A 27,878-nucleotide genomic window follows, 5' to 3' on the forward strand; every position below is an offset into this window, starting at 1 on the left:
CCTCAAAGTAGTTAAGTGCTGAAATTAATAGTTGAGGGTGCAAAGTGCTATATGAGCATAGTAACTAGGGTTGCAAAGTGAAATTAACCCTAATAATTATGCCATATCTCATGGGAGGCAATTGTAATTTTGCAAACTCCAAGTCGGTTTAAGATTTGCGGCCCTACTGGCTACTGCCAAACCAGTTGCAACTTCATTGCATGTAGCCGACTGTACCCCATCTGTGCCCAAATCTTACACAAGAATTTTCCCACCCCTTTCTATATAGAAACTCGTTCAAAATCCTCCTCCCAACAAGTCTCCCTTTCCTCAGTCACACACAAAAAACACGCACAAAAACACACATCTGAAATCCCTAATTTCTGGGAATTGGGATTGTTATTCTTCTCCAGTGTGTGTTGTGTGTGAAAATAGTACACATAGAGAGATGCCAATAGAAATGCCAAGAGGGCTCCCATTTTCAGTGGATACATTTTCTCCAAATTCAAAGAGAAAAAGGCATCATTTCCTCACACATGCCCACAAGGACCATTGTCAAGGAATTCTCACCCATGCTTCTTACCCCATCTATTCTACTGTTCTCACCAAGGCCCTTGTTCTCCAGTATTATCCACAGGTTGGTTCATCTTTTTTTTTTTGGGGGGGGGGCAGTTTTTGTTGTTGGGAAAATTTTATTTTGTTTAGTTGCAGAGATTTTTTTTATTCAAATTCAATTAAATTTTGTTTATGGCAGCTTGATGATGGGGTTTTTGTGGGAATTGAGGTTGGTAAAACACTTGTTATTGATGATCCGGATGGCGATTTTGCGGTGACTGCTTTTGATGCAAATCATTGTCCAGGTGAGTCAATCTTCTTTTCTTCTAGAACTTCTGGGTTTTTTGCCTTTTATTTGCTTTCATGATCATTTTCTGTTTTGGTTTGTCATTTTGCTGATAATCTGATGCTCGTTCCAATGAAAATTACTATTTTTATGGTATTGTTGTTTTAGAAATTATGCTTCAAATGAGAGATGGCTGATTATCTCTGGCACAGGAGCAATTATTTGAATTATCTGTGATTGAGGGGTTTTAATGTGTTAGTAGCTAGTTTAATTAGCAATTGTTTGGGTTTTTGCTTGTATAATTGTTACTCGTTCAGATGAATTCATTTTGGTGATTTGGGGGTTTTAGTTCCTGCTTTAATTCTAGATTACTTTAAACCTGGTTGACAAGCCAAGTTGATATTTTGTGAAGGAGATACCTATCCTTTGATGCATAAAACAAACTAAGTTTAGCTAACTTGTGAGATCAAGGTCATAAACGAAAAAGGAGTTTTTGTTCTGGCTTTTCTGTAATCTATGTCATCCTCAAATTTCCAGGGTTTGATTAACCAGTAAGAGAAATATTAAAGAAAATTCAGGGAAGAACTTGGGAACAAATGATATACACTATAAAAGGAGGGAAGGGTGGGGAGAGGAACTTACAAGGAAAGAGGAGCAGTGAAAAGTTATCATTCTATTGCAAACTTGGTTAACAATACTTGGATGAAATGTGAAAGACAACAAAGAGACGCTTAAAGGGAGAGCGAAGTTGGCATTTGGATAGGTGGGAGGGAGAACAATAAAGAGGGAGGGGTGATTTGATTTTATTATTCTGGCCTCTCTGTGGGTTGGTGAGTGGGACAAAGTGGATAAATCGGTTTGAAGAGAAGTTCCACATAAATAAGAATCTTCAGTTATTGACTGCTTTCAGAATGAAAGTGAAGAAAAATGGCAGCTTCGGCAAGTTTCATTCATCTTTAATTTTCTGATCGTTCTCTTAGCTGCCAAACTTTCTAACTGGAAAATTTAATGGCCAAATATTACAGAGCTCACATCCACCTCTTTAACACAAATGGAAATCTTCTTTACCTTTATAACTTAAAGTTGCATCTGAACCAAGGGGCTGCTAAAGTTCTTGAATAGTGAAATTAGCTTGCTTCAAGCTAAAACTAAGATCCACTGCTTTTTTATTTGTTGCTTTAGAAACTTATTCTGCTATAAAATAATCCGTTGTGTGCTTCTTTAGCTAGTTTCTTTTTCCTTTTTGGTCTTTGGTGCTTATTCACCATGCTTAGTAAGTTTGTAGTAGGAAGGTCATAATCTTTGGAAAGAAGAACAAACATTGGGAAGGAAATTTTGGCATTGTTATTAGAACAGCAATTGGAGAACATTTTTTGTTGTTTCTAGAGACCTCTGGGGACTCTGATCTTAGTCTTTCTCTGTGAGAGGTTTTGTAAGTAAGGTTTTCTGACATTTGGCTGATGTGTTGCTCACTGGCTTCTAGTTTCTTTGCATAAAATTTTTCAGATGACGACGATGTATGCGTTGTCTCTGGGGTTTAGCATCGTCGAATAGGCCCGAGTTAATCTTCCCTTGGGAGGGGGGCTGCGGGTGTATGTGTTTGGTTAAACTCCAAGGGCTGAGTTGTAAGTCCTGGAAATTAAGAATTTATTTGCTGTTGTCTTTGTTGATTTCCTGCATCATTAACAGCTGAGCCTAGCTGAGCCTGCACCAAAATTTCCATTTTTCGCTTTGGAAGCATTTCCATGACATGCATGCTTTACACACACACACAAAGAGAGGGGCTATTTCTATCTTGGATTTGTGACAATACAGTAGTGGTTGGAAGATTTCAGTTCTTTTACTATCTTCTTCAATCCTTTGACCTTTAAATTCTCCTATCAATGGGTCTGAGTTCAGATATGTTTCTTTTTTGATGATTCGTAGGTAGATAGCTTCTGTTGTATGAAAACATCAAGTTCTGGAGCTGTTTTTTGAATCACATTCCAGATATTTTATTAACACTCTGTGCTGGCTTTAACTAATTGGAGCTGGAATTTTCTTATTATCATGTGTCTTTGTTATATTTATTTTTTCTTGCTGGTTGGCCCAATACAAGTTTCATTTTTCTTTGTTCCTTCAGTATTTGATATTAGGACCTGAGCCTATTCACGATGGTGATTGTGTTTGAATGTGGTTTTTGAATTTCAGGAGCTGTGATGTTTCTTTTTGAAGGCAGATTTGGTAACATTCTACATACAGGGGATTGCAGACTTACACCCGAGTGCTTGCAAAGCTTACCGGAGAAGTTCCTAGGAAAGAAAGGGAAAGAACCCATGTGTCAATTGGATTATGTATTCTTAGACTGCACATTTGGTAGGTTTTCCTTGAAAATGCCAAGCAGGCAATCAGCAATCCAGCAGGTTCATACATTCTTCTTATCGATTCTTATCCTAGAACAGCTTGAACTCGTTGTGCTGCTTTTGTCAAATACAGATCATTCTAGCAATAGGATTTCAAACGTCAAAATTCTACCGCCAATCTATTCTTTCTATTGCTATTTGGATTGGGTATTATCAATCAATGGTTATACGTGGTATATTGTTAGGGAGTTGGTATATCTGGTCTTATGTAGATATGTAATATGTGTAATATGTCTTAAGCCAATAGCTTCTTATGTGTGAATCTATTTCAGATGGATGTTCTAGGTTGACTTTTCGTAGATATTGATTAAGACTCTGAGAATGTAATTATTTCAAGAAAGAAGTGGAGACATGTCGAATCTCTATGTTAACTACTATAAATGGAATGAATATGTAATGAACATGTAGACTAGATACTGGTGGCTTAACTTTTTGTTACGTATAATATTGCAACTGGAATAATCTAGTTATTGGACTTTTCATCAAGTACAAATTGATATGGTTTTGGCACTAGCAGAAAAGGACAAAGTAGGACCTTCTTTTTTTTGAAATGGGGTAATCCTATTCAATTGATACACTTTGTAAGTCATAGTCATTAATCTGAAGCCTATTTACGTTCTGTTAGGGTTAGATTGAGAGTCAAATTGCTTTTCCTGAATAAGTCGACTCAACTAGGAATGCTCCGTATGAAGAGTTTGATCTATTTGATCATCTTAATAAACAATATGCCTTAGAGTTGAAAACCCAAGATTCTTTTTTATTGCATTATTTCTTTTTGGTGTCCCTTTCTTTGGGAGTTAGGACTTTTAGGTATTTATTTCACAGGTGAGTCATGTAGGTAGCATTTGGCACCACTTGAGAAATGAAACTTTTGGGGAAAAGTTCATTTAATGATTATTTCCATGAACAGTGGTGAAGGGAGAGCAAACAAAGTTAGGTAAGAAATTGGAAGAGTACTGCTGATGCATGTCAAGTTTGTAGGCCTTGAGTTGCAGGGAAAAACAATCAATGTAAAAACGAAATATGCTGCCTCTCCTTGATTAATATCACCTAGCAGGTGCATGAAGGGGGGGAATTTTGGGTCAAGTAAAGCTTGGTAGAGTCACGTCCCAGCATTTCTGGGTAAGCATCATTGCTGTAAAAAGAGTTGTGATCCTTGTAGACCCTTGATACAAACATTGGTAGTCAGTTGAATTACTTTGTGGAGGTCAGATTTCTATGCCCCTGCTTAAATGGTATGAGGAGCAGTTTCCACATGGTAGAGGTGGATCTATCTAAATCATTTTGAGGCAGACCTCCAGTAGCATTTTGGTGAAGTGTCTTATGAATGTACTAGGAAACTCATAGACTTTGGCAGTGGAGGCATCAGATGAAGTGTATATGAAGAATTTGAGATTCTAGTCCAGTTAATGTGTATCTAAAATGGTTGGTTATTTAAACCCAACACGTGAAAGAACTACTATGTACCAGATTACATCATCTTGGGATATTCCCTCACATGTAAAACGGGAACTTAGTTCTACTCAGGAATTTTAATCTTCTTGCAAGGCTTTTGCCCTCTGGCACTTTAAGCTTTGGTATCTTGGATCTGGCTTTGTTGCTGTAAAGATTGGGATATCAAAATGCCAGTATGTGCTTTTGCCTTTTGCAGTTCCTTCAGCAATACAGACTGCTAGTTTGAATTTAAGAGGGGTACAGCATGTTCTGAATTGTCGCATCTTTTTTTAAGAAAGCTAAGGGAATGTTACTTTGTTTTTGATTAATACCATGATTTTATGGAGAAATCTTATGTTCATTTGCAACATAGTTACTCAAAAGTATGGGATACTGTTTCCTATTAGCTAGTTTGTCTTTCTAAACTATTCTAAGAAGCTGAAACAGATTAATGACAATTGTTACTGTAGATGCAATAGTAAAGTCATACATGGGTTACAGTCTATGAGCATGGAAAACCACAAAATTTGGACATGACAGACTATGCTCCTTATCTGAAAAATACACGGTTTACAGACTATTTGAGTACTGAAAACCAGAAATTTGAAGTTGAGAGAGGATGCTCCTTTAGCCAAAATATACATGTAACTGTTTAACACGTAGTTTGCAGAGCATTTGAGTATGGAAAACTGGAAAACTTTAAGATCAGGGAGGATGCTCCTTTACCTGAAACATACATGCAAGTGTAATAATAGCTGGCGGAGAAGTTTACTGATATCTATGCTTTCTCCTGAATAGAAGGTTTTGTGGTTGTGGAGAAGAGTCTGGTTTTTTCAGAATTTTTCTGCTTCCTTAATTATTTTTCGGTGATTTCTTTCTCAAGTTTCGGAGGGAAGTGATGAAGGGGAGCCAAAGCTGTGGATAGTAAAGTAGCTATTATACTGAATAAAAAATTTTAGAAGAAGAGCATTTGAGCACTCTTGGATCTTAAACTCTGTCTAATCTGCTTCATATGTTTTCTTTTCTTGCCTAGGATATCAGCCATATAAGTATATCAAAGGGCTTCAGCAATAGATGTAAGACTTTGCTTTCTGTCTGTGTGCTGCTAGTTGGATTGGATGACTTGCATGTCATTGAATTTACAAATGCCAGATCAAACTGCTTTACGTCATTGTATTTTTGCACTCAAGTATAAGCTCATTTAATTGTTCAAGTCTTGCAATCACACAGGTCATAAATTGTATATGGAAGCACCCTGATGCACCCAGAGTGTATCTGACCTGTGACCTTCTAGGCCAGGAAGAAATTTTGGTGTATATATCTCAAACATTTGGCTGCAAGATATATGTTGATAAAGTGCAAAATCCTGGATGTTATCAGGCTCTAGAACTTACAGTTCCTGAAATTCTGTCACAAGATTCATCTTCACGTTTCCAGATATTTGACGGATTTCCCAAACTTTGTGAAAGAGCAGAAGCCAAGATTGCCGAGGCACGTGCTAATTTTCAACATGAGCCTCTAGTTTTACGTCCTTCTGCACAGTGGTATGCATGTGAGGAAGGATATTCAGAGGCTGAAAATCGAAGAAAGAGAATACATGATCAGGCTGTAAGAGATATTTCTGGTGTTTGGCATGTGTGTTACTCGATACACTCATCCAGGGAAGAACTAGATTGGGCTTTGCAGCTACTAGCACCAAAATGGGTTGTCTCAACAACACCTAGTTGCAGGGCCATAGAACTAGATTATGTAAAAAGGCATTGCTTCAATGCTCGAACTGCTTCAGATAATTCCTTCTCAAAACTCCTGAATATCACTCTGGAGGATTCTTCAGCTCCGGAAACCACACCAAGTTTGGGTTGTTTGCCTATTATTGAAATACCTAGTAAAGATGATTTGGAAACCCAGCCCCAATCAATGCTAGCATCAACAAGCCACAGAAGATTATTAAATTTGTCTCCCCCAAGCAAAAGACCATCTGTCACATTATTTGGAAAACCAAGGGCTGGAATTCAAGATTCTATCTTCAAGCATGAGAAGGAAACGGTTACAGAAGATGATTCTTCACAGAAAACAAGTGAAGATACTTCACTTAGGCAAGTGGAAGTTGTTGAAGTGGAATGCAGAAAGTCATTTGAGGAAAGCAGAGAGGAAGAAGACAGGAAAATAAGCGAGTCAACACAAAGAAGAAAACGTGCTTCTGATTCACCAATTGGATCGTCAAAGAGCTTTAGTCAAAGTTTGAGGAACTTTTATAGGTCCATGAATGTATCAGTACCTCAGCCTCTCCCATCCTTAGTGGAGCTTATGCATGCCAATAAATGCTCCAGGAGAAGATTCTAAATCCAAGTCTTCTGAGTATCATGGTGGATTTTAAATTCTCTCTGTAATTCAGACCATTGAATTTATGCTTCTCTCTCAAAGGCAGCAGAAGTTGTGTACACGTTGCAATTCTGGCTCCTTTGGCATTCTCCATTGTTTCAAGATTCAGATGCCATTGTGCTTGACAAGAGAAACAGATACATATATACATATACATGGAATTGTTTTGGTAGTATACCTTCTGCAACTACCCAGTTTCCTTCCTCTTTATGTTGTAAGTGCATTTGTTTTTAGTATACTTGATTTGAATTATTCAAAAGTTAGCGTATTTCTCAGCACCTTGTGATTTGTACATGATTAACTTGATATTTATTCTGTAAACCCCATTTTTTCAATTGTTTATCCTATCCTGAATTATATTCTTTCTATTCATGATGCATTTTAATCTGCGATTGTACCATATGGACAGTTTATAAAATCTACAGCTGGTTACGGCTTAAAGCTGACTTTGTATATGCTTCCGCAGGTATACCTTGCGAAAGATATGCTTGTAACTGTCTTCACTGAATTCTTTTTGAGCCAACTTACAAATACGAGTGAGCTAAACACCTCTGTTTGGATCCTTCAGTTTTTCAAAAATTAGTTTTTCAAAAATTATAAAAATTTTTAAAAAAAAATCTAAAAAGTAGTCTAAATTTGTTTTAAACAATATTCCAAAATATATTTTGAAAACTCTACTACTCTTAAATATTTCAATATATTTTCTAAAAATATTTCAAAATATACTCTAAAAACTCTGTTACAGTAAAATTTTTTAAAAACACTTCCAAAAACAGCTAATCCAAATTTGGGACTTTGAGGATGTTCAGAGCTGATGAATTTATTTGGTAGAAAACTTGGCAACTAAAAGCAAAAAGAAAAAGAATCAACACTACATGCCTCAGTGGTTCTGCATTGCTATGGCAGATAATCAAAAGTAGGGCTCACACTCATACATCAGTCATTGCTACTGCAAAAATTTTTTCTGCTTTAAGTTCAGAGTACATCTAAGTACTTCATATTTTTTCAATGCCACTAGATGATGTTGCTGCTTCTTGCATGACGGCCGTCAATTTTCTTTTTTATTTTTTTTAAATAAAAAATGTACTCTTTCTGTTCTAGAACTATGTGGTTTGCTTAACAAAACTGTATATGAAATGATTTTTTCTGCTTGACATAAATAATGCGACTCTGCAACCTAATACATTTCATCCTTTGCTGCTGCAATACCACTATAATTCTATGGTTTCAAAAGCAAATGAGGTACAACATATCCTAGTTTATACCCTCTATAAGAGTTCTTTCAGCTTGAAGGACTTTTTTTGTCCTGATAACTGTAATCTTTCGTTTCAAAAGTAAATGAAATATGGCATATTCTAAATGTTGTTTATACCCTCCATGAAAATGTTTTCAATTGGAAGCATTTTCTTCTCCTGATAAAGCCATTCAATGACCACAAATCAAAGCCACAGTCTCAAAGCAGATAATTTGGTTTACGGTCACTGCAATATTACGTTAAGCTACAATGACTAGTAAGAAAGCAAGAGCCTGTAAAATTCACATGTGCTTCAAAACATGGTATCCTCTCCTAGTTTTGAAGTATTAAGATCACCATTTCTCTGGCTGTGCCTCTGAATCCTTACATTCTTTCATAATCTAGCTTATCGGACTGCAAGAATGCATAACCATAAATCAAGACTTAAAAAAATGTTAAAAAGACAACACAAAATGCAAAAACCATATCCGAATATACTACTGCAAAGTTCTGCAATTGTCAGTAAAAGTTAAGTGCACCAAGGTATTTACACAAGGTACTGAAAAACCTTCCACTATGCTTAAAAAACCATGCTAAGAAAAGAGTTAAAAATGTGAAATGCTACCTTGATAAGCATGTCTGTTGGAAGCCAAGCTGGTGCAGTTGGTATTCCAACCCATCCAATCTGCTTAAGCAAATATTTGTTCATGAGCAGGTTTCTACTAGTCAAAAGTAAAGAGTATATGCTTTTCATTCTTAATTCTCATACCTTTTTTGTTCATGAAACAGAAAATCGCGGTTTGAGATGTAATATCTTTCCTCTACTGATTTCTCTACGTCATAAATCATTTCTTTTAGCAATGGAGGTGGAATGGATTATCTGAAAGCTCTTTCAACCTTATATTACTAAGTTTCAGAAGAATCATGCGAATTTTGCACTGGATGATGACTAAGCAAAACAATTCTTCAGTTTTAATTCATTATGAAGAGACATTCTTCTAAGTTTGTCATGTTAGATTGAATGTTGTAATTTCAAACCAGGGCTAGTCCAAAATTAATGAGAGATGCAAAAAGCTGTACTTACCAGCGCATACTCTCCTGTCTCAAATATCCGAATGTCCAGCACCTAAAAAGAGGTGGTAAAATAGGCAACAGGACACCTGAAATCAGTGTACTGCAGCCTCATTGTATTCCATATTTATTAAGAATTATGTAGCAGAATGAAGATAATACCTCCCCCCTATCTTCATATATGTAGTCCAAACCTTTATAATAAGGTGGATGTCCAACAGATAAGTACTGAAATTTGAAGCAATAACAGTTAGCAGATTATACCTCCTGATAGACAAGAAACTAGAAAACAGCATTTTATCCTGGAAGACAAGACATCAACAATCTGCTGGTCCTTTGCTCATAAATTTCTAACCTGAGATGGGATACCTTACATTCATGTCAGCTTTTCCATAGCCAAATGAGGTTTTCTGTAGTTCAGCATTGCATTGCTGAATCTAATTTTTGTAATTGATATATCCAAAAATAAAAGCGAATCTATTACTAGAACTGAATTTATTGGAGAAACTGAAGAAACAGAAACACTTACATTGATACTATTAAGGTACTTCTCCTTATCCACTCTCACAATCTGCCCCTTTTTCACTGCCAGAAAGAGTTTGCACAACTAAATTTGAACTATTCTTTACACATAATCCAGTAATTTTACAAGATTTTGATCGGTTAACTCACTTGAATATACAGGCTTTTTGGGCTTAGGAGGAGGACTCGTGGATGATGCACGTTGAGAATTGGTAGAAATTTCTTGAGTTTTTGTCTCTGTAAGCTTCTGATCACTTGCGGGTTCGGCCGATTTTTCAGCTTTAACTACTCGTATTCGAAATGGGATTCTTCTTGCTGGCGAGTGTAGAAGTGTAGAAATGTATGAAAATGAGCTCTTCGAAAAGGTTGCTGAGAAAGCCATAGAAGAAAGAAAAAGAAGAAAATGCATTCAATTGATTCTGCTTCAGTGACCCCCCTATAGATAAGGGAGGGAGAAGACCAACGGTCAGATTTCAAGAGAAGACCAAAAATCTGTTGGTTGGCGCTAAATTACCTTTATAATATGCGACTAGTATTTTGCTTGTGCATTAGCATGGAAATTTTTTTTATTGTGATTAATTATAAATAAACGTAAGGCTTAAATAATTCAATAACAATGTTTTATATAAATTATTTATATTTTTATCAAAAAATTATTATACTCCAAATATTTAACTACTAATTAGTCTTTAAAAACTTTTATATGTAAATTTATTATGATGTGATAACAGTCATTAAATGGTATAATTCAAAAAAAAAAAAGAAATAACAGGTGTTCTTTGAGATAGTAATTAAATTTTATCATAAATATGATTATACACCGACTCATATTCATTTTCAATTCAAGACAAAAGCAAAAATATAATAATCTATTTTTGTATGAATGATTTATTACTGTTTATCAAAGTTAATAAGTTTATCAATGTGACAATTGCATTAACTGTAAGCCAATTTATCATATATGGATAAAAAGAATAATTCACATTTATCAAATAAGATAAAGGCTGTCAAAAGTGAGAGAAATTGTAAATAAGTTGGTTGGAAAAGAATTAGATGCAAAAATGGGTAAAACCCATGTATTCATTGACCCATTAGTTCTCTCTAAAGACTCTAATTAGGCATGATACCTAGGAGAGAGAAATTACTTAATTGAAATAATAAGTTTCATATACACATATATATGTGTGCGTGTGTGTGTGTCTCTATACATATATATATATATAGATTGTAAAGTACACAAATTAATTTTTCCTATTATGATAGTGTAAATTCATGTTATGAATATCAATAGTAGTATTAATATGGATTAATTTTTTATATACTGACAGTGTATACGCTTTCACCATTAGATGCATGACACATAATCTGAATTTAAATTTGAAATTCAAATTTTGTATATACTATATATCCAACCGTAATAGTATACTATATAAGAACGAGTTTAAAACTAGATTTCAACCGCAGGGATGAGGCTATTTTGGGAATGTGAGAGTGTTTGAAGAATAATTGGAACATTGAGTACAAGTCATTATAGGTTTAATTTCACTATAATTACTTATATAACCTTTCAGACGTTTAAGGTTAGGGATAGGTTTGGTATGTTATAATGCTTGGTGTAAGTTGAGTATCAAGTACAACTGAATAAAACTTGTATTTTGATAGAATTACATAAAAGTCTTTTTAATCATTTATTATACTAACATCCAAGCTTTCCAATTTCCTGAAACCTTTCTCATCTGTTAAGGAATTAATTGGATGTTTACATAATTTGATTTTAATTAAAATTAATTAACTTAGTTATTATCTGAATAATCATTATCATATTTATGTCCCCATGTTTAGCCGATACCCTTTCTTCTTTTTCTGTTTCACCTCTTTGATTTTATTATGGCTATTAAATATTTTGTGGAATCCATAACTTTTCTTTTAAATTGAGATGAGTTTTTTGGGTTTATCTTCTTCGATTGTAGTTTTTTTTGGGTTTGTTTTCTTCGATTGTAGTTTTTTTTCTGATGATTGGTTTATTCAAAAACTCCATATAGTTTGCCTTTTGATACTTCTAATTCCAAAAACTGACTAATTATATTGTTTTTCTTAGTAGATTCCCAAGATTCTGTCTCTGGTCAAAATACAATTTGAGATAATGTTGTCACTTTCTAAAATAATCAGAAAAGTAATTTTATCATCTTCTCCTCCTTAGCCAAGGTATTATCTCTTTATTTAAGTCAAATAACCTTATTTCTCATGAATTTTCTTTTATTATTCTTGACTCCAGGGATCTGTTGACTACATTCCAGCAGTTATGGTTCAAGTAGTTATTTTTTCATGTAATATGATTTGGAATTCAGCTTTTATTTATTTTAATTGGGAATGCTATGATTGTAAAATTTATTAACTTAGAATTTTGTACTTCATTGAAACTAAAACAGAAAATTAATCATGCTACATAGTACTAAGATGTCATTTGTACTCTATTTGCTTTCCGTGTTATGATCTCGTTCTTGTATTATATTGTTTATATAGTTTCAAATACAAAAAATTTATTTTTTTATACTCTATAAAAGAATTTGTAGTGAAACTTGATGAGTTTAAATGCTTTAGCTACAGCACCATTTTGATTGCATTGTATTAATTCATTTACTCATAATTGTATGTTGTACAATTATAAATAATATTTCTTGATTTAATTGAAGGAACTATTATCCATAGTTCAAACGAGTCAATTAAGTAGAGATGTTATATTGGATACTTATACAAGTAAACATTGGAAAATATCATTAAACAGTTTCTACCTATAGTTTGTAATTCGAATTCATATGAGGAATTTCTTCTGATTTTACTTACCATTTTCTATAATTTCAAATTTAGAAAATATTATTTGCATCAATTTTTTATAATCAAGATAGCTTCAATTCAGATCTTTAACAATTATGCAGATTTGAACTTATGTATGAAATTATAAAGAAATACCTCTAGCAAAAAACACCAAATCTGAATAGTTTCTACAAAATTTTGAAAAAAATCAGTTAAGTTTCTTATCTATCTATCATTTTGGGGCATTATTATCTCTGTAAGAAACATGTGATTAAGTTGTATTATACCCACCAAATTATATAAATAGTTAGTAAACAATAAAATTATTTTAGATTAGATTGGACGCAAAGTGATTGATGGATAAACATGACTTGATAATTCAGGTTGAGTTTAAGTCGAGGGAGAAATCAGAAGCATTGCTTGAGGGATCTTTCACGAACATATATAGATTCGAGAGATGAAGGGTCCAATTGATACTTTAAAATGTTTTATCATCTTGGATAAGTTTTAGAAGAGACCTTTGGATACTTTTCAATTGCACTTCAAACATTCTTACATTTTCAAATTACCCTTATCTTTGCAGTTGAAATTCAAACATAACCTTTGATCACAACGGATTCTTATATAGTATAACGATAAAGATGTCTTATTGCACATTATTTTTATTGACTCACTATGTAACTTATGATTTTTTTTATTAAAATTACATGATAAAATCATCATATTTCAGTTCCTATACTACAAAATATTAAACAATAATTATTAATTATCTTAAATCACAAGCACCAAATTCCCGCACGTCGCGCGGGCTGTCCCTCCCTAGTACACATATATAAAATTTACTCTATTAGTATCTACATTGTCTAAAACCACCAAATATAGGAATAAATATTAATTGCAATTTGCAAAGCTATCAAACGTTAAGATGACCATATTCAGATGAGGAAGAAGAAAAAATGGAAAATAATGTGAAAGAAGAAATTGTCCAAGTAAGAGTCTACACGATAAAGGAAACAAAGGCTACTGTTGAAGGACTCAATTGACACTCTACTACAAATTAGAGGGTCATTTCATATTTACCTTCGGTTCTGATATTTGGTTGAAATTGCAACAGTTTGGATTGTTAAACAAAATCTTCTTTTTTTTTTTTTTTATTCCCAAAGACATCTCCCAAAAATGTCTCTACTTTGACATCAAATGTTGAAAATCGAATGTCAATTATGACATTGGGAAATAGATGTACCATTAGATATGTTTATGGAGACAGACAAAATGATACCACTACTACACGTGAAAATTATTATTTTTCTCAATGTATTGTTTTATAATAAATCACGACATTTTCAAAATGTCCATCATTATAAATTCGGTAAATTATAAAAAAAGTTCCCTGTGATAAACCTAATATACAAGAAAGCCCTTTATAGTTTCAAAATATACAACACGACACTCCGTACTTTGAACTAAATTGTAAAGATGATGAAATCCGTTAAATTTAACGAAAATGACTTATTGGAACCTAAAAAAAAAATTTATACCTAATTTTTAACAAATATACCTATTCTACTCCTTAACCCTCAATTCTTTTTATCTAGAGAATAAAACAAATGATTTTTTTGATCTGTCTTATGCTTAATTCTATCAGGGCATTATGGTCATTTCATCCATTTCCGTTAATTTTAACGGATTTCGTCACATTTACAATTTAGTTCAAAGTACGGGGTATCGTGTTGTATATTTTGAAACTACGGGGGACTTTTCTATATATTAAGTTTATTATAGGGGATTTTTTTATTTTTTACCCTTATAAATTTTGCAGCATAGAAAGCTCTTTCTTTTTCAAGTCAAAGAAGAAGCAAGGGAAAAAAAAAAATTCGAGCTACTCCTAATTTTGCTTTCTCATACATGTTCCTCAGCATAATCAACCAACATCCATCTTGCATTCTTTTCTCCTTCTACAGCAATGTTTGATTAATCCCCATTGCCTTCTTCTCTTTCGAACTTCCTTATTCCCCCACCCTCTCTATATACAGAAATTACAAAACAGAAGCAGCACCAGCTAGGATAGATTTCTCGATAATTCTTGTGGACATTTCTCAGGGACAATTCAAAGGTAATATCTTCCCTTTTGAATTATGCATGGTGGAAAATGAAAATGTTGAGAGAGCTTTAAAAATGTAATAAGTTTCACAGGAAAACATTATCCATGTAATTGTGTTTGCAAGTACATTTGTCTTGTTAATATTTACATCTGTTCTGCCAGTTCCTACATCGTTTTATACATTCAAAACTGGTAATCATGAAGGAATTCTCACCAATTGTGCCACTTGAGCAGGTGCTTTCTACAAAAGAACTTGTAGTATCTTCTGTCCTTTTTTTTTTTTTTTTCCGGATACTATAGAATCTATTTTAGATCTATTCCTATTCTATATTAGGGGGAGGGGGAACCTAAAAAAATCAAAGAAAAACTCGAAGGGGACTAAATCACCACCAGCCCATATCGATGCCCACGCACCCACCGGCGAACTTTTCAAGAAAACCTGAATTTTTAGAATGTAGGTCAAGGGATCCCTTGATTTACATCCAAATAAAGTTTTAAAACTCTTTTGGCAGAGTAGTTGGTTTGCATCTTCTGTTGCTTTGATTAATATGCACTTGTGGTGATGCTAGGGAGAGAATCATCTACCGAAATACACCATCATTTCCTTGATAAGGAAAGATTCAGTCTACCATATTAACAATTTTAGACTAAAATATCTCTAGATGACAAAATAAGAAAGCGAAAAACAAGGCCTTCAGCAAACCGGCAAAGCTAATTTTGATCTTTCAACTTTTCACAACCACAGTGGAGGCAGCAAAACCATATTTTCAAATCATGCCTTTTGATTTTCGTTACACCGTGACTGAAGTATGTATAGAGCACAAACCTTTGCAAATAAGACCAACCAAATATAACAGAAAAGATTCATAAGTAAATATAAGATATATTGTAGATTTGTAGTATGTGCTATACTGCTAAAGAAGCCAACGTTTTGAAAACCGGATTGGATCGGCTGTATTGACCAGTTGAACTGCAAACCGATCATGCCTCCAATTTGGTTCAATAAAAAATCCAAAAAATCAAATGAAGTTAAACTCAGTCAAGAACTGGTTGAATCAGTAAAAATTGGGAGATTCAACCAATTTTTATTAAGTATTTATTTTCTAAAATAAATATTTTAATTCTATTCAAAAATTTTAATACTAAAATAAAATTTAAAAAACTATTAAATCTTTAAATCGATCGAATTACAAATCGAAAGGTTTCCGATTCACAATCTAGTTCGAATTTAAAATCATTGTGGGAAGTTAGAAACCTGCTTGAATGACATTTCCTTCGACTTGAACTCTAGAAGGAGCCCCACAAATTATTTAAGGTAAATTTCATATAACCTCCTGCAATCGTCTATTGTCATATGACTCCTCGAATGTTTCAAAACTTCCATTTTACCCTCCTATGGTTTCATGTAAAGAGGAAATTTGATGAAAAATAACCTATGTAATGTTATTAATTGAATTATCAATAATGCTCCTACTTAAATGTTAAATCAATCAACGATTTAACTACCTTATATAAAAGTATAGGAGGATTATGTGAATGAATACAAAAATTATGGACAATAAAGTGGATATTTATACAAATCATAAAAGGGTCATATGGAAATGAATATTTTATCACATGTGCTTTTAGAGTGCCCAAATGCCATAATTAATTGTGCATTCCATCAATTTTTCACTTTATAAAAAATTATAGAAGGTTACGTGGCTATTTTAAAACCTTAGGAGGGTCATCTGGCATTATATAAAATCACACGAGGGTCATAAGTAATTTAACCAATCATTTATCGAGGGTTAAAGCCACTACAGGAACAGCTTGGCTTTTCATCCTCTGTAAGGTAACATTCAAGGAAAAAAAAGAATGCAACAACCGGTCTACAAAGTACAACAAAAATTACAGCAAAGGAGTCCTATAACTACAAGTAAGCCAGAGTCGATCGGTCCTTTCGGAGAAGGTGTCTCGAGCAATTTGGGATGACTCTGGCAATGTCCTCTGTTAGCTTTTGCTAGAAGACCTGGCTCAATTGTTCCACAGACTCTTATCTTCTGTAGCACCTAATGGCAGATCAACCATGCTGATTTTGGTTAACGTAATAGACAGCTCCTGACCTTAAGAGATTTTCTCTCGGACTTCAATACCCATCAGTTCTGGAACTTTTGAATCCAAATTGTATGAATCACCAGCAACAACTTTGAATTTCAGGAAGTAAATCCCCCAGTGACCTGACAGTCTTCGACTTCCCTGTTCCTCTATCACCTATTATCACTACACTGCCAATTTTAGGATCAATCACATTCAACAAGAAGCATAATTTCATCTCATCTTGTCCAACTACAGCGGAAAATGGATAGACTGGTATTTGGCTTTCTGCAGAAACAAGCCTCTGAGCCTGAAATTGAAACAATTCCAGACATCAATGACAAAATTCAACATCAAGAAGCTCCTTCTTCATAATCCATCACAATCTTATAACCCCTTCCTGATTGAAGCTCATGCCTTAGCCATTTAGGCTATTGTTCTCGATCTTGTTTTCAGCAAAATCCCACCTCAAGGAAAAACACCCAAGATTTAAACTGTCATTCACAACTTATGAACATGAATTATCCTGTAAATCTGAAAGTATTCGTTGATATGATCATTAACGTTTTCCAATATGCCAAGAACCTTAAATGGATAATCAAGTAAACAATCAAATTAAACAAAATTACGCAGCTTTCTAGTTAAAATAACAGCATTAATACAAAGATGATAGATGATCAATCATAATTTATGTCAAAACTTCTGAGTAACCTTCTCAGACAAGTTAACTTTTAATCCTGAATTCAACAATACATATTTATTTACTTACAGAAAACATGCATAAACTACAATCAAACAACAGAAAATAATCGTTGATTAAACAATCCTGTTAACCACGTGACGTGCTTTGCACATGGCTTCTAGTGGCTTGGCTTTTGGCATGGACATTCCCGTCCCTTCAGCCATATCAATCTCCTCCCCACCAATTCTTTGCCAATCAAAACACTGAATTAGAGATCCCAAGGCCAAACCAACAACCCGCTGTGCTAGGCCAGAACCAGGACATGATCTCCTTCCCATCCCAAATGGAATCAGCTTCGATGGCTCAACTTGCAAGCCTTCAAATCTCTCGGGCTTGAAGCTTGTCGGATCATCCCAAACATTTGGATCCCTGTGAACTGCCCATGCACTAACTAGCAAGATTGTGCCTCGCGGAATATTGTATCCTCCAATTTTACAGTCATCAGACGACTCGTGTGGCACTAACAATGGCGCTGCTGGGTACAATCGGAGTGTTTCTGAAATGATGTTGTGAAGACAGGGAAGATTGGATAGATCATGTTCTTCGATCAATCGATCAGTCCCTACTTGAGCATCCAATTCAGCTCGAGCTTTCTCTAGCACCTCGGGATGGTTGAGCAGGAGAGACAAGGCCCATTCTAAAGTCACTGATGAAGTGTCTGTTCCAGCCGTCAGCATGACCTACCAATAGCATACCAGTAGTTCAATTGTATGGAATTTCCAATTCAACCGTGAGCCATGACTAAAAGTGAAAGATTATTCACTTACCACTATAATCCCTTTGATGATTTGGTCTGTGTAGTATTCTGGCTGCGATTCCTGCAAAGAAAGCAGATGATCAATCATTGTATTACTATTCTTGTTACGGCGATGCTCTTCAAGTAAGCCTTCCAAGAACGCGTCGAATTTGGTGAAAATCTTCGTCAAGCTCTTCTCAAAGCTTCCATAATCGATCCACCTTAACAGCGGTAGGAAATCTCCCAGGTTTGCTAAACCACTATGTTTAAACACCTGTTTAATGAGCCCGCGAAACTGCCTTGCTTCGTCGTTGTCATCTTCCTCGCCGAAATATCTCTTTCCGGCCACCATCCTCATAATAATGTTCAAAGAAAGCTCAGATAATCTGGATTGCAGTTCGACCTTAGCAAAATCATGGCGGGTGTTTTGAGCCAGTTTCAGAAGCAACCGCCTGATCTCATCTTTCCTGACGGACAAGAACATATTCAAACGACTGGCCGAAAATATTTCCACCGAACCCAGACGGCGAAGATTCCGCCAATGGTCGCCATACGGGGAACCGACCATGTTGGTGTGGTTGTACCCAAAATATTTTCCTATGACAAAGCGAGGCCGGTTGGCGAGGATCACATCGTTCTTGGTGAAGCATTCCTCCACTGCCGAAGGAGATGATACCACCACTACTAGGCGGCTCCCGAACTGGAGGGAAATTACGGGGCCATATTTCTGGGAGAGGCTGTAGAAGGTTCTATGGAGAGGCGGTTTCAGGAGGCGGAGATGGCCTATTATTGGAAGAGCTGGTACTGGGCTTGGTGGGAGGTTTCGGAACCGCTTTGAAAGAAAGCTTAAACTAAGAAAAATGAGAAAAGATGAAATTACTGTGTATACCCAGACAACTTCCATCCTCAATTCTATTCTTAAGCTCTAAAGATAATGTTATGTATAGGGCTTCTAATCGCTCTCTGTATATACTACTGACCATACACTTGACTACCTTGGAGATTGCAAATCAGAACAGGACTTATCTATTTCGAAGAATTTTCTTCATTTCTACCTCCTTCTTCAGCAAAGTTCGACGGAGATTGCAAGTCTTATGATGTGTCGACTTGGGGATGATCGTTACTCTTCGTGAAGTTTGACCCCAGGAAGAAGGGGTCTGCACTGAGCCCAGCGGATACTATAGGGGTTTGAAGCAAAGACAACCTGCAACAGCTAGTGGACTAGTTTGAAGCCACTGATGCAAGAATCCAGCATCAAAAGAGGTATATATAGTGAAAGTTTAACTGGTGTCCTTGTGTTTCTTTTCTTTTCATTTTTTTTTTCTGGTCATGCATTTTCTCTCTTTTTTCATCTCTAAGGGTGGTGTGTTAGCATAAGATACATAGAATATGTGTGATTTGAAAGAAGAGAAATTTTTTCTTTGAGAAGGATTTGTGAGTAGAAGGGAGAGGAGAAACGTTCCTATTCTTGTCAATAGATAGAGAAGGATACTCATGGTCAAAATAAAGAATGTAACGTGATGGTACACTTTGGGGTGTAACACGAGACCGGTAGCCGCCATGGCCCAATGATTGTCAAATTACGTACGAAGCTTAATTTCATCATTGAACATTCGGACTTCGACTGCACTACAATATTTCCCATAAAAAAAGGAAAGAGAGTGATTCCATCCTGTAGCAGTCTAGCTCAATCATGGTGCCATCGCAAAGTACTTCGTGGCTCTTACTTGCTTGGGGTGGTCACTTGAGAAATGAATGCATGGTCCAAAGTCCAAACAACGTAGCTTTCTAAGTCCCCACAATGTGATAGATTAACAACCAAAAAAATAGACCAGTTCCAGGAGTGAACCAGCATCAACATTGCCAAAGCCAGCTTTGCGGACGAGAAGCATTGGAGGAGGACATTTTTAGATTTTGTACTGGTTAATTGGTGTGTGTTTGTGTTGATATATGGCAGTAATTTTAAGACTAATTTATCAAGCAAATCAAGTGCAGATGTTTAACACTGCAGAACATGCAATCTTTTTTAGGGATGGCAATCAGGGCGTGGGGTGGGGTAGGGCTGGGGGATATTTTTCTCCCCTGCGGTTGAAAAATGGGGTAGGGCCGTAGGGGATGAGGGAGTATATTCCCGCCCAGCCACCCATTAAAAAAATTAAATTTATATATACACGTGTATATAATATATTTCATTTAATTAGTTATAAACTTATAATAATGATATTATTAGTTATAGGTATTATATAATGTATATTAGTATATATAATATAATTAATATTATCAATTATGCTAATAATTATACATGTCTACTAATAGAAATTATTAATTAATTATGCTAAATTTACTAATACATTTATACTAAATTCCTAATTACACATAATACAATAACACTTTTTTCTCGAAAAAAAATGCAATAATGACTTAGTGATTGTATTCTATTGGATTTTATTCAAATAACACAATAACACTTTTTTCTCAGACACATTTGTCTCATTCTATTGGATTTTATTCAAATAACTTTTATTTGATTATTTTTATAGGCTTTGATTGTGAAATTACAGTGAATATTGACTTGATGATGTGTTGATATTTAACTATTTAATTTTTGGCAAAATTTTGGTTGCAATGCAATTATAGGATTTTTTTTTTTTAGCCCCCAGAGGGAAGCAGAGTGAGGGATGGGAAAAGGGTCCCCTTCCGACTCTCGGTCCATTGCCATTCCTAGTCTTTTTAGAATTTTTTATTGCATGTTTGTAAAAGACTAACCCAATTATCAAGAATTTTGTTCCTTTTTTTTTTAAAATTAAACTAGACAATGTTACTATCATGACAAAGCCGAAAATGGATTCTTCTATGGACGCAACAAGAGTTCAATCCTAATATAACACATCGAGAAATGATGGTTGGTTAATCAATCATCAAAAAGGAATGAATGACTTATCTATGTATTTGTTGTTCTATCACAATCATTGGAAATAGTGTTAGCATATGGATTTATATTTAACTCGTTTACACCCCTCATAGAGCTTTGTAGCTCTCAGCTAGCTTGGAGTTGGAGACTGAACAAGCAGTGTAGCTTGCTATGGGTTGAAGTCCTGAATTCCTAATATGGAAAGAGTCTAGACTCCTCAAATGAGAGTAAGAGTAGACAGGGTTCTATAGTTTAAAAAAGCATCAAGCGGGCTACGGAGTCTTAAATAAAGGTGCAAGATGGAGACCGAGAAATGGAGTGCGCATCAATTCTTGGATTGATAGGTGGATCTCTGATCAATCCCTGATAGATACAGTAGAAGTGCCATTGCCAGAAGAGGAGGTGTGGTGGAAGGTTAAAGACTACTAAGTGGATTTGGGAGAATGCCAGAATGGGATTGGTCTTCTCTATCAGAACGCTTGCCAGATACGTACTTAGGTATGCTGATAAGCATGTTCACGCAGGTTCTCACAATCCGGATATGCTTTACTGGCCATGTGAAGCTAATGGCATCTTTACCACCTAATCAGCTTATGATGTGAATTAGGAGCTAGAGGAAATGAATGATCTGGATAAGGGGTGGGAAAGAGTTCGCAAACAGAATAGGCTAGGAAGATGGCAATTTTTATTGTGGCTTACTAGGCATAATAGTTTGCTCACAAATGAGGAAAAGCATAGTACTGGTGCATTTTCTCAAAGGCAAGAGAACAGGGAAAGAAGGATTTATGATTCTCAAATTGGACATGTCCAAAGCTTATGATCGGGTAGAATGGTCTTACTTAGGGAGACTAATGTTTAAGATGGGTTTCTATCCTAAATGGATTCAATGGGTGATGGCTTGTATCTCATCAGTGGGGAGAAATCCACTTTTGGTCCTTAAACTTTAAGCTAAGGACGCATTTCGTTCCCAAACTTTTAGGTGCAACGCATTTAATGCATGAATTAATAACTTTGCCTACATTTAGTCTAAAAGTGGTAAATTATTCAATTTGGACAGAGAAAACTCACGTGTCTAGCACGTGGCCGTTAAGCAAAAACAATTTCTCAATCAAAATAATGGCCACGTGCTAGACATGTGAGCTTTCTCCATCCAAATTGAACAATTTACCATTTTTGGATTAAATGTGATCAGAAATTATAAATTTATGTATTAAATGTGTTACGCCTGAAAATTTGGGGACGAAATGTGTCTCTGGCTTAAAGTTTAGCGACGAAAAGTGAATTTTTCCCCTCATCAGTGTCCTAATCCTTTAATCTTAATGAGCAGAAGGTTGGGTTGGTTAGGCCTAGTAGGGGCATTAGATTGGGGGACCTCTTGTCCCCTTATCTGTTTTTGAATTGTGCAGAGGGATTTTCAAACATGATAGATAGGGCAATCAGGGATAGAGGTCTAAAAGGGACAAGTGTTAGTAAAAAATGGTCCTGCTGTGTCTCACTTATTGCAATACAGCTTGTAAAAGAGGTGAAATGGGAAGAGAATTTCCCTCTGTGGCCAGTAGAATTAGCACAGAAAGATACTGAGGGCAGTGGCCCCTTTTTGTAGTTAATAGTTAATACTTGTACTATCAAGTGTTGGTATACATAAAAATGATATTACCGTTTGAAAAAAAAAAAAAAAAAAAAAGAGGAAAAGCATAGAAGACACCTACATGCTACTGGACCATGTCCACAATGCAATAAGGAAATGGAAACAGTTGTTCATGCTTTAAGGGATTGCTCCTGGATCAAGTCCTTGTGGAAAAAAAATGGTGCAACCTTGTGCTGGGGATAAATTCTTTTAACACTCCACTTGTCCAATGGATTAACTGGAATCTTACAAAGGCTGACATTGGTTGTCGGAAAGATATTTTCTGGACACTACTTATTTCAACAACGCCTGGATTGCTAGGAATTGGATAGTATTTGAGAACTCAGAGTCAAAACTCCAAACTCAAGCAGATCAGCTCATGCTACAAGCTTTACAGATACAGGAAAATGATATCTGCTAAGAACAGACATGGGAAACAAGGGGATTAAAATACATTAGTTGACAGCATTACCTCAAGGTTGGGTCAAGCAAGATTAACGTCGACGACGGAGCTGCTTCAGGAAATCCAGCGAGGGCGAGCACAGGAGGCTTGATTAAGGATGACCATGGGAGATGGCTGTCAGGATTCACGTCAAACATTGGACAAGCCAGCAACGCGGCTGCTGAGATTTGGGCAATGTTCCATGGCCTGAAATTAGCATAGGAAAGAGGTTATAGAAAAGTTATGGTTGAATCAGACTCGCAAGTTGGTCTAGAATTGATAAAGATCCCGCAGCAGAGTCCGCATAACAACATCATTATGCTAATCCGAGACTGGATGAAGAAGGATTGGGACTTGGGAGGCCAATGCAACCAAAACCTAGGGAGAAGGAAATTTCTGTGCGGACCTTCTAAAGAAGATGGAACTGAATGTGGACGCTAGAATAGTTGTGTTTGATCACCCCCGGAGCCTCTGAGAGGTCTGCTTAGCCAAGACATCCAAGAGGCATCTACCCCAAGATTTGTAACCCTGCAAGGAAGGGCAGTTCCTCCCTGAAAGCCAGTTGGCTCCGCCACTGGCTAAAGTCCGGGAAACATATGAGCAGAAAATCTGTGAATATAAAGGTTAACCATTTGCATGTAATCAAGGGGAAAGATGCAACGCAACATGATAGAAGGAGGACGCCAGATCCCTTAAAAAAAATATTGAGGCTACTAGACTTTCACAATTTGGGTTACAATCACAAGTTGGGCACAGACAAAATTTTGATCACCACCACCTTAAATCAAGTGCAGCGCTTTGTGGGCACTAAGTCCATCTGAAAAAGGACCTGACCATTACAGCATTGACTGGTTTTTCATGACATGAAATTAACAACTTGTCCAGGAATGCCTTTGGAAAGAGTTATTCCACCATATTGCTACACTTTCTGGAATAGAAATCTTTCTCAAAGACAATCTCCCATAAACGTCTCTATTTTGACATCAAACGTAAAAATGGAATGTCAGTGATAACACTGGCAAAAAGATGCAGTACTATTATATGTTTCTGGAGACAAAGAAAGCAATACAACTGTTACACATGGAAATTATTTTGTTTCTCAATGTACTGTTATTATATATTAAATCGCGACATTTTCAAAACGTCCATCATTAGAAATTTTGCAGCATAGATAGCTCTTTCTTTTCCAAGTCAAAGAACTTAGGAACATGTTCCTCAGCATGACATCCGTCTTGCCTTCTTTTCTAGTTCTAGAACAAGGTTTGACTAATCCCCCATTGCCCTCTTCTCTTTCGAACTGCCTTCTTCCTCCACCCTTTCTATATATGGAAATTACAAAACAGAAGCAGCACCAACTAGGATAGAATTCTTGATAATTGTTGTAGACATTTCCAAGGGACAATTCAAAGGTAGGATCTTCCCATTTGAATTATGCATGGTAGAAAATGAAATTTTGGTAGAACTTTAAAGATGTAATAAGTTTCACGGGAAAACATTATCCGTGTAATTGTGTTTATAAGTACATTTATCTTGTTAATATTTACATCTGCTCTGTTAGTTCCTACATCATTTTATACATTCAAAACTGGCAATTCATGAAGCGCTGAGTCCTCACCAACTATATCACTTGACCAGGTGCTTGCACCAAAAGAACTTGCAGCATCTTCTGTCACTTTGATTAATACAGCACTAATGGTGTCAGCTGGGAAGAGAATCATCTGCCGATAATGTCCCCTGCACCATCATTTCCTCGATAAGGCAAGATTTAGTTTACCATATTGACAACTTTATGCCCAAAAATTCTCTAGGTGACAACATAAAAGAAAGCAAAAAAAACAAGGCTTTCAGCAAATCTACAAAGCTATTTTTGATCTTTAAACATTTTCACAACCAGAGTGAAGGTAACAATACCACATTTTCAAATCATGCTTTTTGATTTTCGTTACAGCCTGACTGAAGTATCTGTAGAGCACAAACCATTCCAAATAACAAAAAAGATTAATAAGTATCAGATACATGGTAATATGAGGTATAAAAGTTAAAAACCTGCTTCAATGACATTTTCTTCAACTTAAAACTTGAACAACTGTAGAAGGAGCCTCATAAATCATTTATCGTGGGATAAAGCCACTATAGAAACAGCTTGGCTTTTCATCCTCCGCAAGGGAACATTTCAGGAAAAAGAATGCAACAACCGGTCTACACAATACAACAAAAACTACAACAAAGGGGTCCTATAACTCCCTCAGCTAAAAACCTCGTAGAACTTTTCAATGACAAGTAATCCAGAGTCGATTGACTCCAAGGGGTCCTTTCGGAGACGGTGTCTCAAGCAATTTGGGATGACTGTGGCAATTTCCTCTGCAGTTACTTTCTCTCTTCCTTTGAGAGCAGCCAATGCTCTTGCCCCCCTATTTGTAACTATATCTCCTCTCAATCCATCGACATTCAGTTCAGCACAGACCTTTGATATTTTAACACGCAGATCATGATCAATTGTAACGGCAGAAAGAGAGCTCCTTGCTGAAGAAATTTGCTGCTGGAGCTTTTCTTGCTCTGCCTTGTAAGATTCTCTGAACTCTTTAGGATTTCTATCGAAACGAGCTCTCTCTTCGACAATCTTCACCCTGAGTTCTGCATCTTTCACAGTACTCACTTGTGCATGCATCCCAAACCGATCAAGAAGCTGTGGTCTAAGTTCACCTTCTTCTGGATTTCCTGAACCAATAAGAATAAATCGAGCTGGATGTGAAATTGAAATTCCCTCCCTTTCAACAGTATTCCATCCAGAAGCAGCGGAATCCAAAAGAACATCCACTAAATGGTCATCAAGAAGATTAACCTCATCAACATATAGAATTCCTCTATTAGCTTTTGCTAGAAGACCTGGCTCGAATGCCTTTACACCTTCTGTAAGAGCCTTCTCGATATCAATTGTTCCACAGACTCTATCTTCTGTGGCACCTAATGGCAAATCAACCATGTTGATTTTGGTTAATGTAATAGACAGCTCCTCACCTCTAGAGATTTTCTCTCGGACTTCAATACCCATCAGGTCAGAATCATTTGGATCCGAATTGTATGGATCACCAGCAACAACTTTAATTTCAGGAAGTAAATCCACCAATGACCTAACTGTTGTTGACTTCCCTGTTCCTCTATCACCCATTATCATTACACCGCCAATTTTAGGATCAATCACATTTAACAAGAGGCATAATTTCATCTCATCTTGTCCAACTATAGCAGAAAACGGATAGACTGGTCTTTGGCTTTCAGTCGAAACAAGCCTCCGAGCCTGAACTTGAAACAATACCAGACATGAATGACAAAATTCAACATCAAGAAACTCCTAGTTCATAATTCACAGTCTTATATCTTTTTCTGATTGAATCTCATGCCTTAGCCATTTAGGCTATTGTTTTCGATCTTGTTTTCGACAAAATCCCACCTCAAAGAAAAACACCCGAGATTTAAACTGTTATTCACAACTTATAAACATGAATTATCCTATAAATCTGAAAGTATTCATCAATATGACTATTAACTTTTCCAATATGCCAAGAATCCTATCTGCAAAATCAATTAAACAATCAAATTAAATAAAATTACGCAGCTTTGTAACAAGAGCATTGACACAAAGAGGACATCCCAAATTAGAATTGCAATCCTATTACCAACCACATCAACAAAATTAAGTAATGTACCTGCTCTTGAGCAGGGCCAGTTTCAGTGGCAACATTGGAAACTGAAACTTGGAATTGAGACCTTCTCTTTCTAACTTTAAGTCCAATACCTCCATAGAATTTCCTCCCTTGGCAAAACCCTGAAATAAAGACAATTATCATTCCCAAGTCCCAACCCACCCACCAATTTAACAAAAACCCAAAAACCCCAGAAATTTCCTGCCCTGTTCTTCACATACTAATCCCTACTAGACTCTCTAAAAACTAAGCAATATTGTCAACTTGAAACATCAAAAAACCATCAATACTGACTGGGTCGATGGAAAATTTCATGCATAACCTCAATTCCAACTAGAATTATCAATACAAGTACTCAACAGCTACCCAAGCAAAAAGCCCTTATCAACATTTGCAGAAATACTGAAAAACTCGCATTAATAACATATTGCTACCTGGAATTGGAGAGAAAGACGGAAGTGAGGACGTGGTTGAGTAAGACGAAAGGGATCTAGAAGCTAACATTGCCACTGTTGAAGAAGAAGAAGCAGAAGTCCCCAATACTGTAGCCATGTCCACAGAAGTTCTCTTTTTCTGTGTCTTCTCCTGTTTTTTCAAAACTTTCGTGGGTTTTTTGCCTTTGGACTTAGCATCACTTGTGTGATGATTGGTTAAAGTGACTGGTCTGGTTATGGCCTCTGGGTCCTCACTTATTGCGGGTTGGAGGAGTGGATAAGAAGATAGATCTTGCTATGGTTTTCTGCGTTGCTCTACAGTCCACGCCTTGGGTACTTTAGCTAGGGGTGGCAAACGGATCGGGTTCGGATTGACGGGTCGGATTGAAAGAACCTGCTGACTCGAACCCGACCCGTCAACCCGAA

General features: G+C 36.0%; 4 protein-coding genes across 6 annotated transcripts; 1 reads left to right on the forward strand and 3 right to left on the reverse strand.

The window, feature by feature from the left end:
• The first annotated feature begins 223 nt into the window (after window positions 1-223).
• On the forward strand, window positions 224-7,316 carry LOC113698620 (uncharacterized). Its single transcript, XM_027218500.2, has 4 exons — window positions 224-616; window positions 734-839; window positions 3,011-3,222; window positions 5,887-7,316. The coding sequence occupies exons 1-4, from the start codon at window positions 428-430 to the stop codon at window positions 6,997-6,999; spliced, it is 1,620 nt and encodes a 539-aa protein (XP_027074301.1). The 5' UTR covers window positions 224-427; the 3' UTR covers window positions 7,000-7,316.
• A 1,106-nt stretch (window positions 7,317-8,422) lies between these two features.
• On the reverse strand, window positions 8,423-10,328 carry LOC113698475 (NAD(P)H-quinone oxidoreductase subunit O, chloroplastic). Of its 3 annotated transcripts, none has more exons than XM_027218305.2 (6): window positions 10,016-10,308; window positions 9,873-9,928; window positions 9,506-9,571; window positions 9,357-9,398; window positions 8,898-8,957; window positions 8,423-8,686 (listed from the first exon to the last, which is right to left on the reverse strand). In XM_027218305.2, exons 1-6 carry the CDS (start codon window positions 10,272-10,274, stop codon window positions 8,657-8,659), a joined length of 513 nt encoding a protein of 170 aa, XP_027074106.1. In that variant the 5' UTR covers window positions 10,275-10,308; the 3' UTR covers window positions 8,423-8,656. The 3 variants fall into 3 exon arrangements, with proteins under 3 accessions (XP_027074106.1, XP_027074107.1, XP_071912758.1); XM_027218306.2 differs by lacking the exon at window positions 8,423-8,686 and adding an exon at window positions 9,713-9,780 and having other exon boundaries at window positions 8,938-8,957; window positions 10,016-10,328; XM_072056657.1 differs by lacking the exon at window positions 8,423-8,686 and adding an exon at window positions 9,713-9,753 and having other exon boundaries at window positions 8,938-8,957; window positions 10,016-10,327.
• A 7,215-nt stretch (window positions 10,329-17,543) lies between these two features.
• LOC113699283 (cytochrome P450 81Q32-like) lies at window positions 17,544-19,802 on the reverse strand. The gene is made up of 2 exons (XM_027219535.2): window positions 18,366-19,802; window positions 17,544-18,278 (listed from the first exon to the last, which is right to left on the reverse strand). The coding sequence occupies exons 1-2, from the start codon at window positions 19,236-19,238 to the stop codon at window positions 17,673-17,675; spliced, it is 1,479 nt and encodes a 492-aa protein (XP_027075336.1). The 5' UTR covers window positions 19,239-19,802; the 3' UTR covers window positions 17,544-17,672.
• Window positions 19,803-25,346: 5,544 nt separating this feature from the next.
• On the reverse strand, window positions 25,347-27,764 carry LOC113699115 (magnesium-chelatase subunit ChlI, chloroplastic-like). Its single transcript, XM_027219231.2, has 3 exons — window positions 27,453-27,764; window positions 27,022-27,140; window positions 25,347-26,612 (listed from the first exon to the last, which is right to left on the reverse strand). Exons 1-3 carry the CDS (start codon window positions 27,568-27,570, stop codon window positions 25,560-25,562), a joined length of 1,290 nt encoding a protein of 429 aa, XP_027075032.1. The 5' UTR covers window positions 27,571-27,764; the 3' UTR covers window positions 25,347-25,559.
• Window positions 27,765-27,878: the final 114 nt, after the last annotated feature.

The sequence above is a fragment of the Coffea arabica genome, chromosome 7c (assembly GCF_036785885.1).
Source record: "Coffea arabica cultivar ET-39 chromosome 7c, Coffea Arabica ET-39 HiFi, whole genome shotgun sequence".
Lineage (NCBI taxonomy): Eukaryota > Viridiplantae > Streptophyta > Magnoliopsida > Gentianales > Rubiaceae > Coffea > Coffea arabica.

Excerpts from the sequence above, each read along its gene's own strand:
- LOC113699283 (XM_027219535.2), bottom strand. The coding sequence starts at position 19,238 with ATGGAAGTTGTCTGGGTATACACAGTAATTTCATCTTTTCTCATTTTT. Across the intron at positions 18,279-18,365 it reads TCATCAAAGGGATTATAGTG|GTCATGCTGACGGCTGGAAC; the intron begins GTAAGTGAATAA and ends TGCTATTGGTAG.
- LOC113699115 (XM_027219231.2), bottom strand. The coding sequence starts at position 27,570 with ATGGCTACAGTATTGGGGACTTCTGCTTCTTCTTCTTCAACAGTGGCA. Across the intron at positions 27,141-27,452 it reads GTCTTTCTCTCCAATTCCAG|GGTTTTGCCAAGGGAGGAAA; the intron begins GTAGCAATATGT and ends TCTTTATTTCAG. Across the intron at positions 26,613-27,021 it reads CTGGCCCTGCTCAAGAGCAG|GCTCGGAGGCTTGTTTCGAC; the intron begins GTACATTACTTA and ends TTTCAAGTTCAG.
- LOC113698620 (XM_027218500.2), top strand. The coding sequence starts at position 428 with ATGCCAATAGAAATGCCAAGAGGGCTCCCATTTTCAGTGGATACATTT. Across the intron at positions 617-733 it reads TTCTCCAGTATTATCCACAG|CTTGATGATGGGGTTTTTGT; the intron begins GTTGGTTCATCT and ends TGTTTATGGCAG. Across the intron at positions 3,223-5,886 it reads GGCAATCAGCAATCCAGCAG|GTCATAAATTGTATATGGAA; the intron begins GTTCATACATTC and ends GCAATCACACAG.
- LOC113698475 (XM_027218305.2), bottom strand. The coding sequence starts at position 10,274 with ATGCATTTTCTTCTTTTTCTTTCTTCTATGGCTTTCTCAGCAACCTTT. Across the intron at positions 9,929-10,015 it reads CAAAAAGCCTGTATATTCAA|TGAAAAAGGGGCAGATTGTG; the intron begins GTGAGTTAACCG and ends TCTTTCTGGCAG. Across the intron at positions 9,572-9,872 it reads AGTACCTTAATAGTATCAAT|TACTTATCTGTTGGACATCC; the intron begins GTAAGTGTTTCT and ends TTCAAATTTCAG.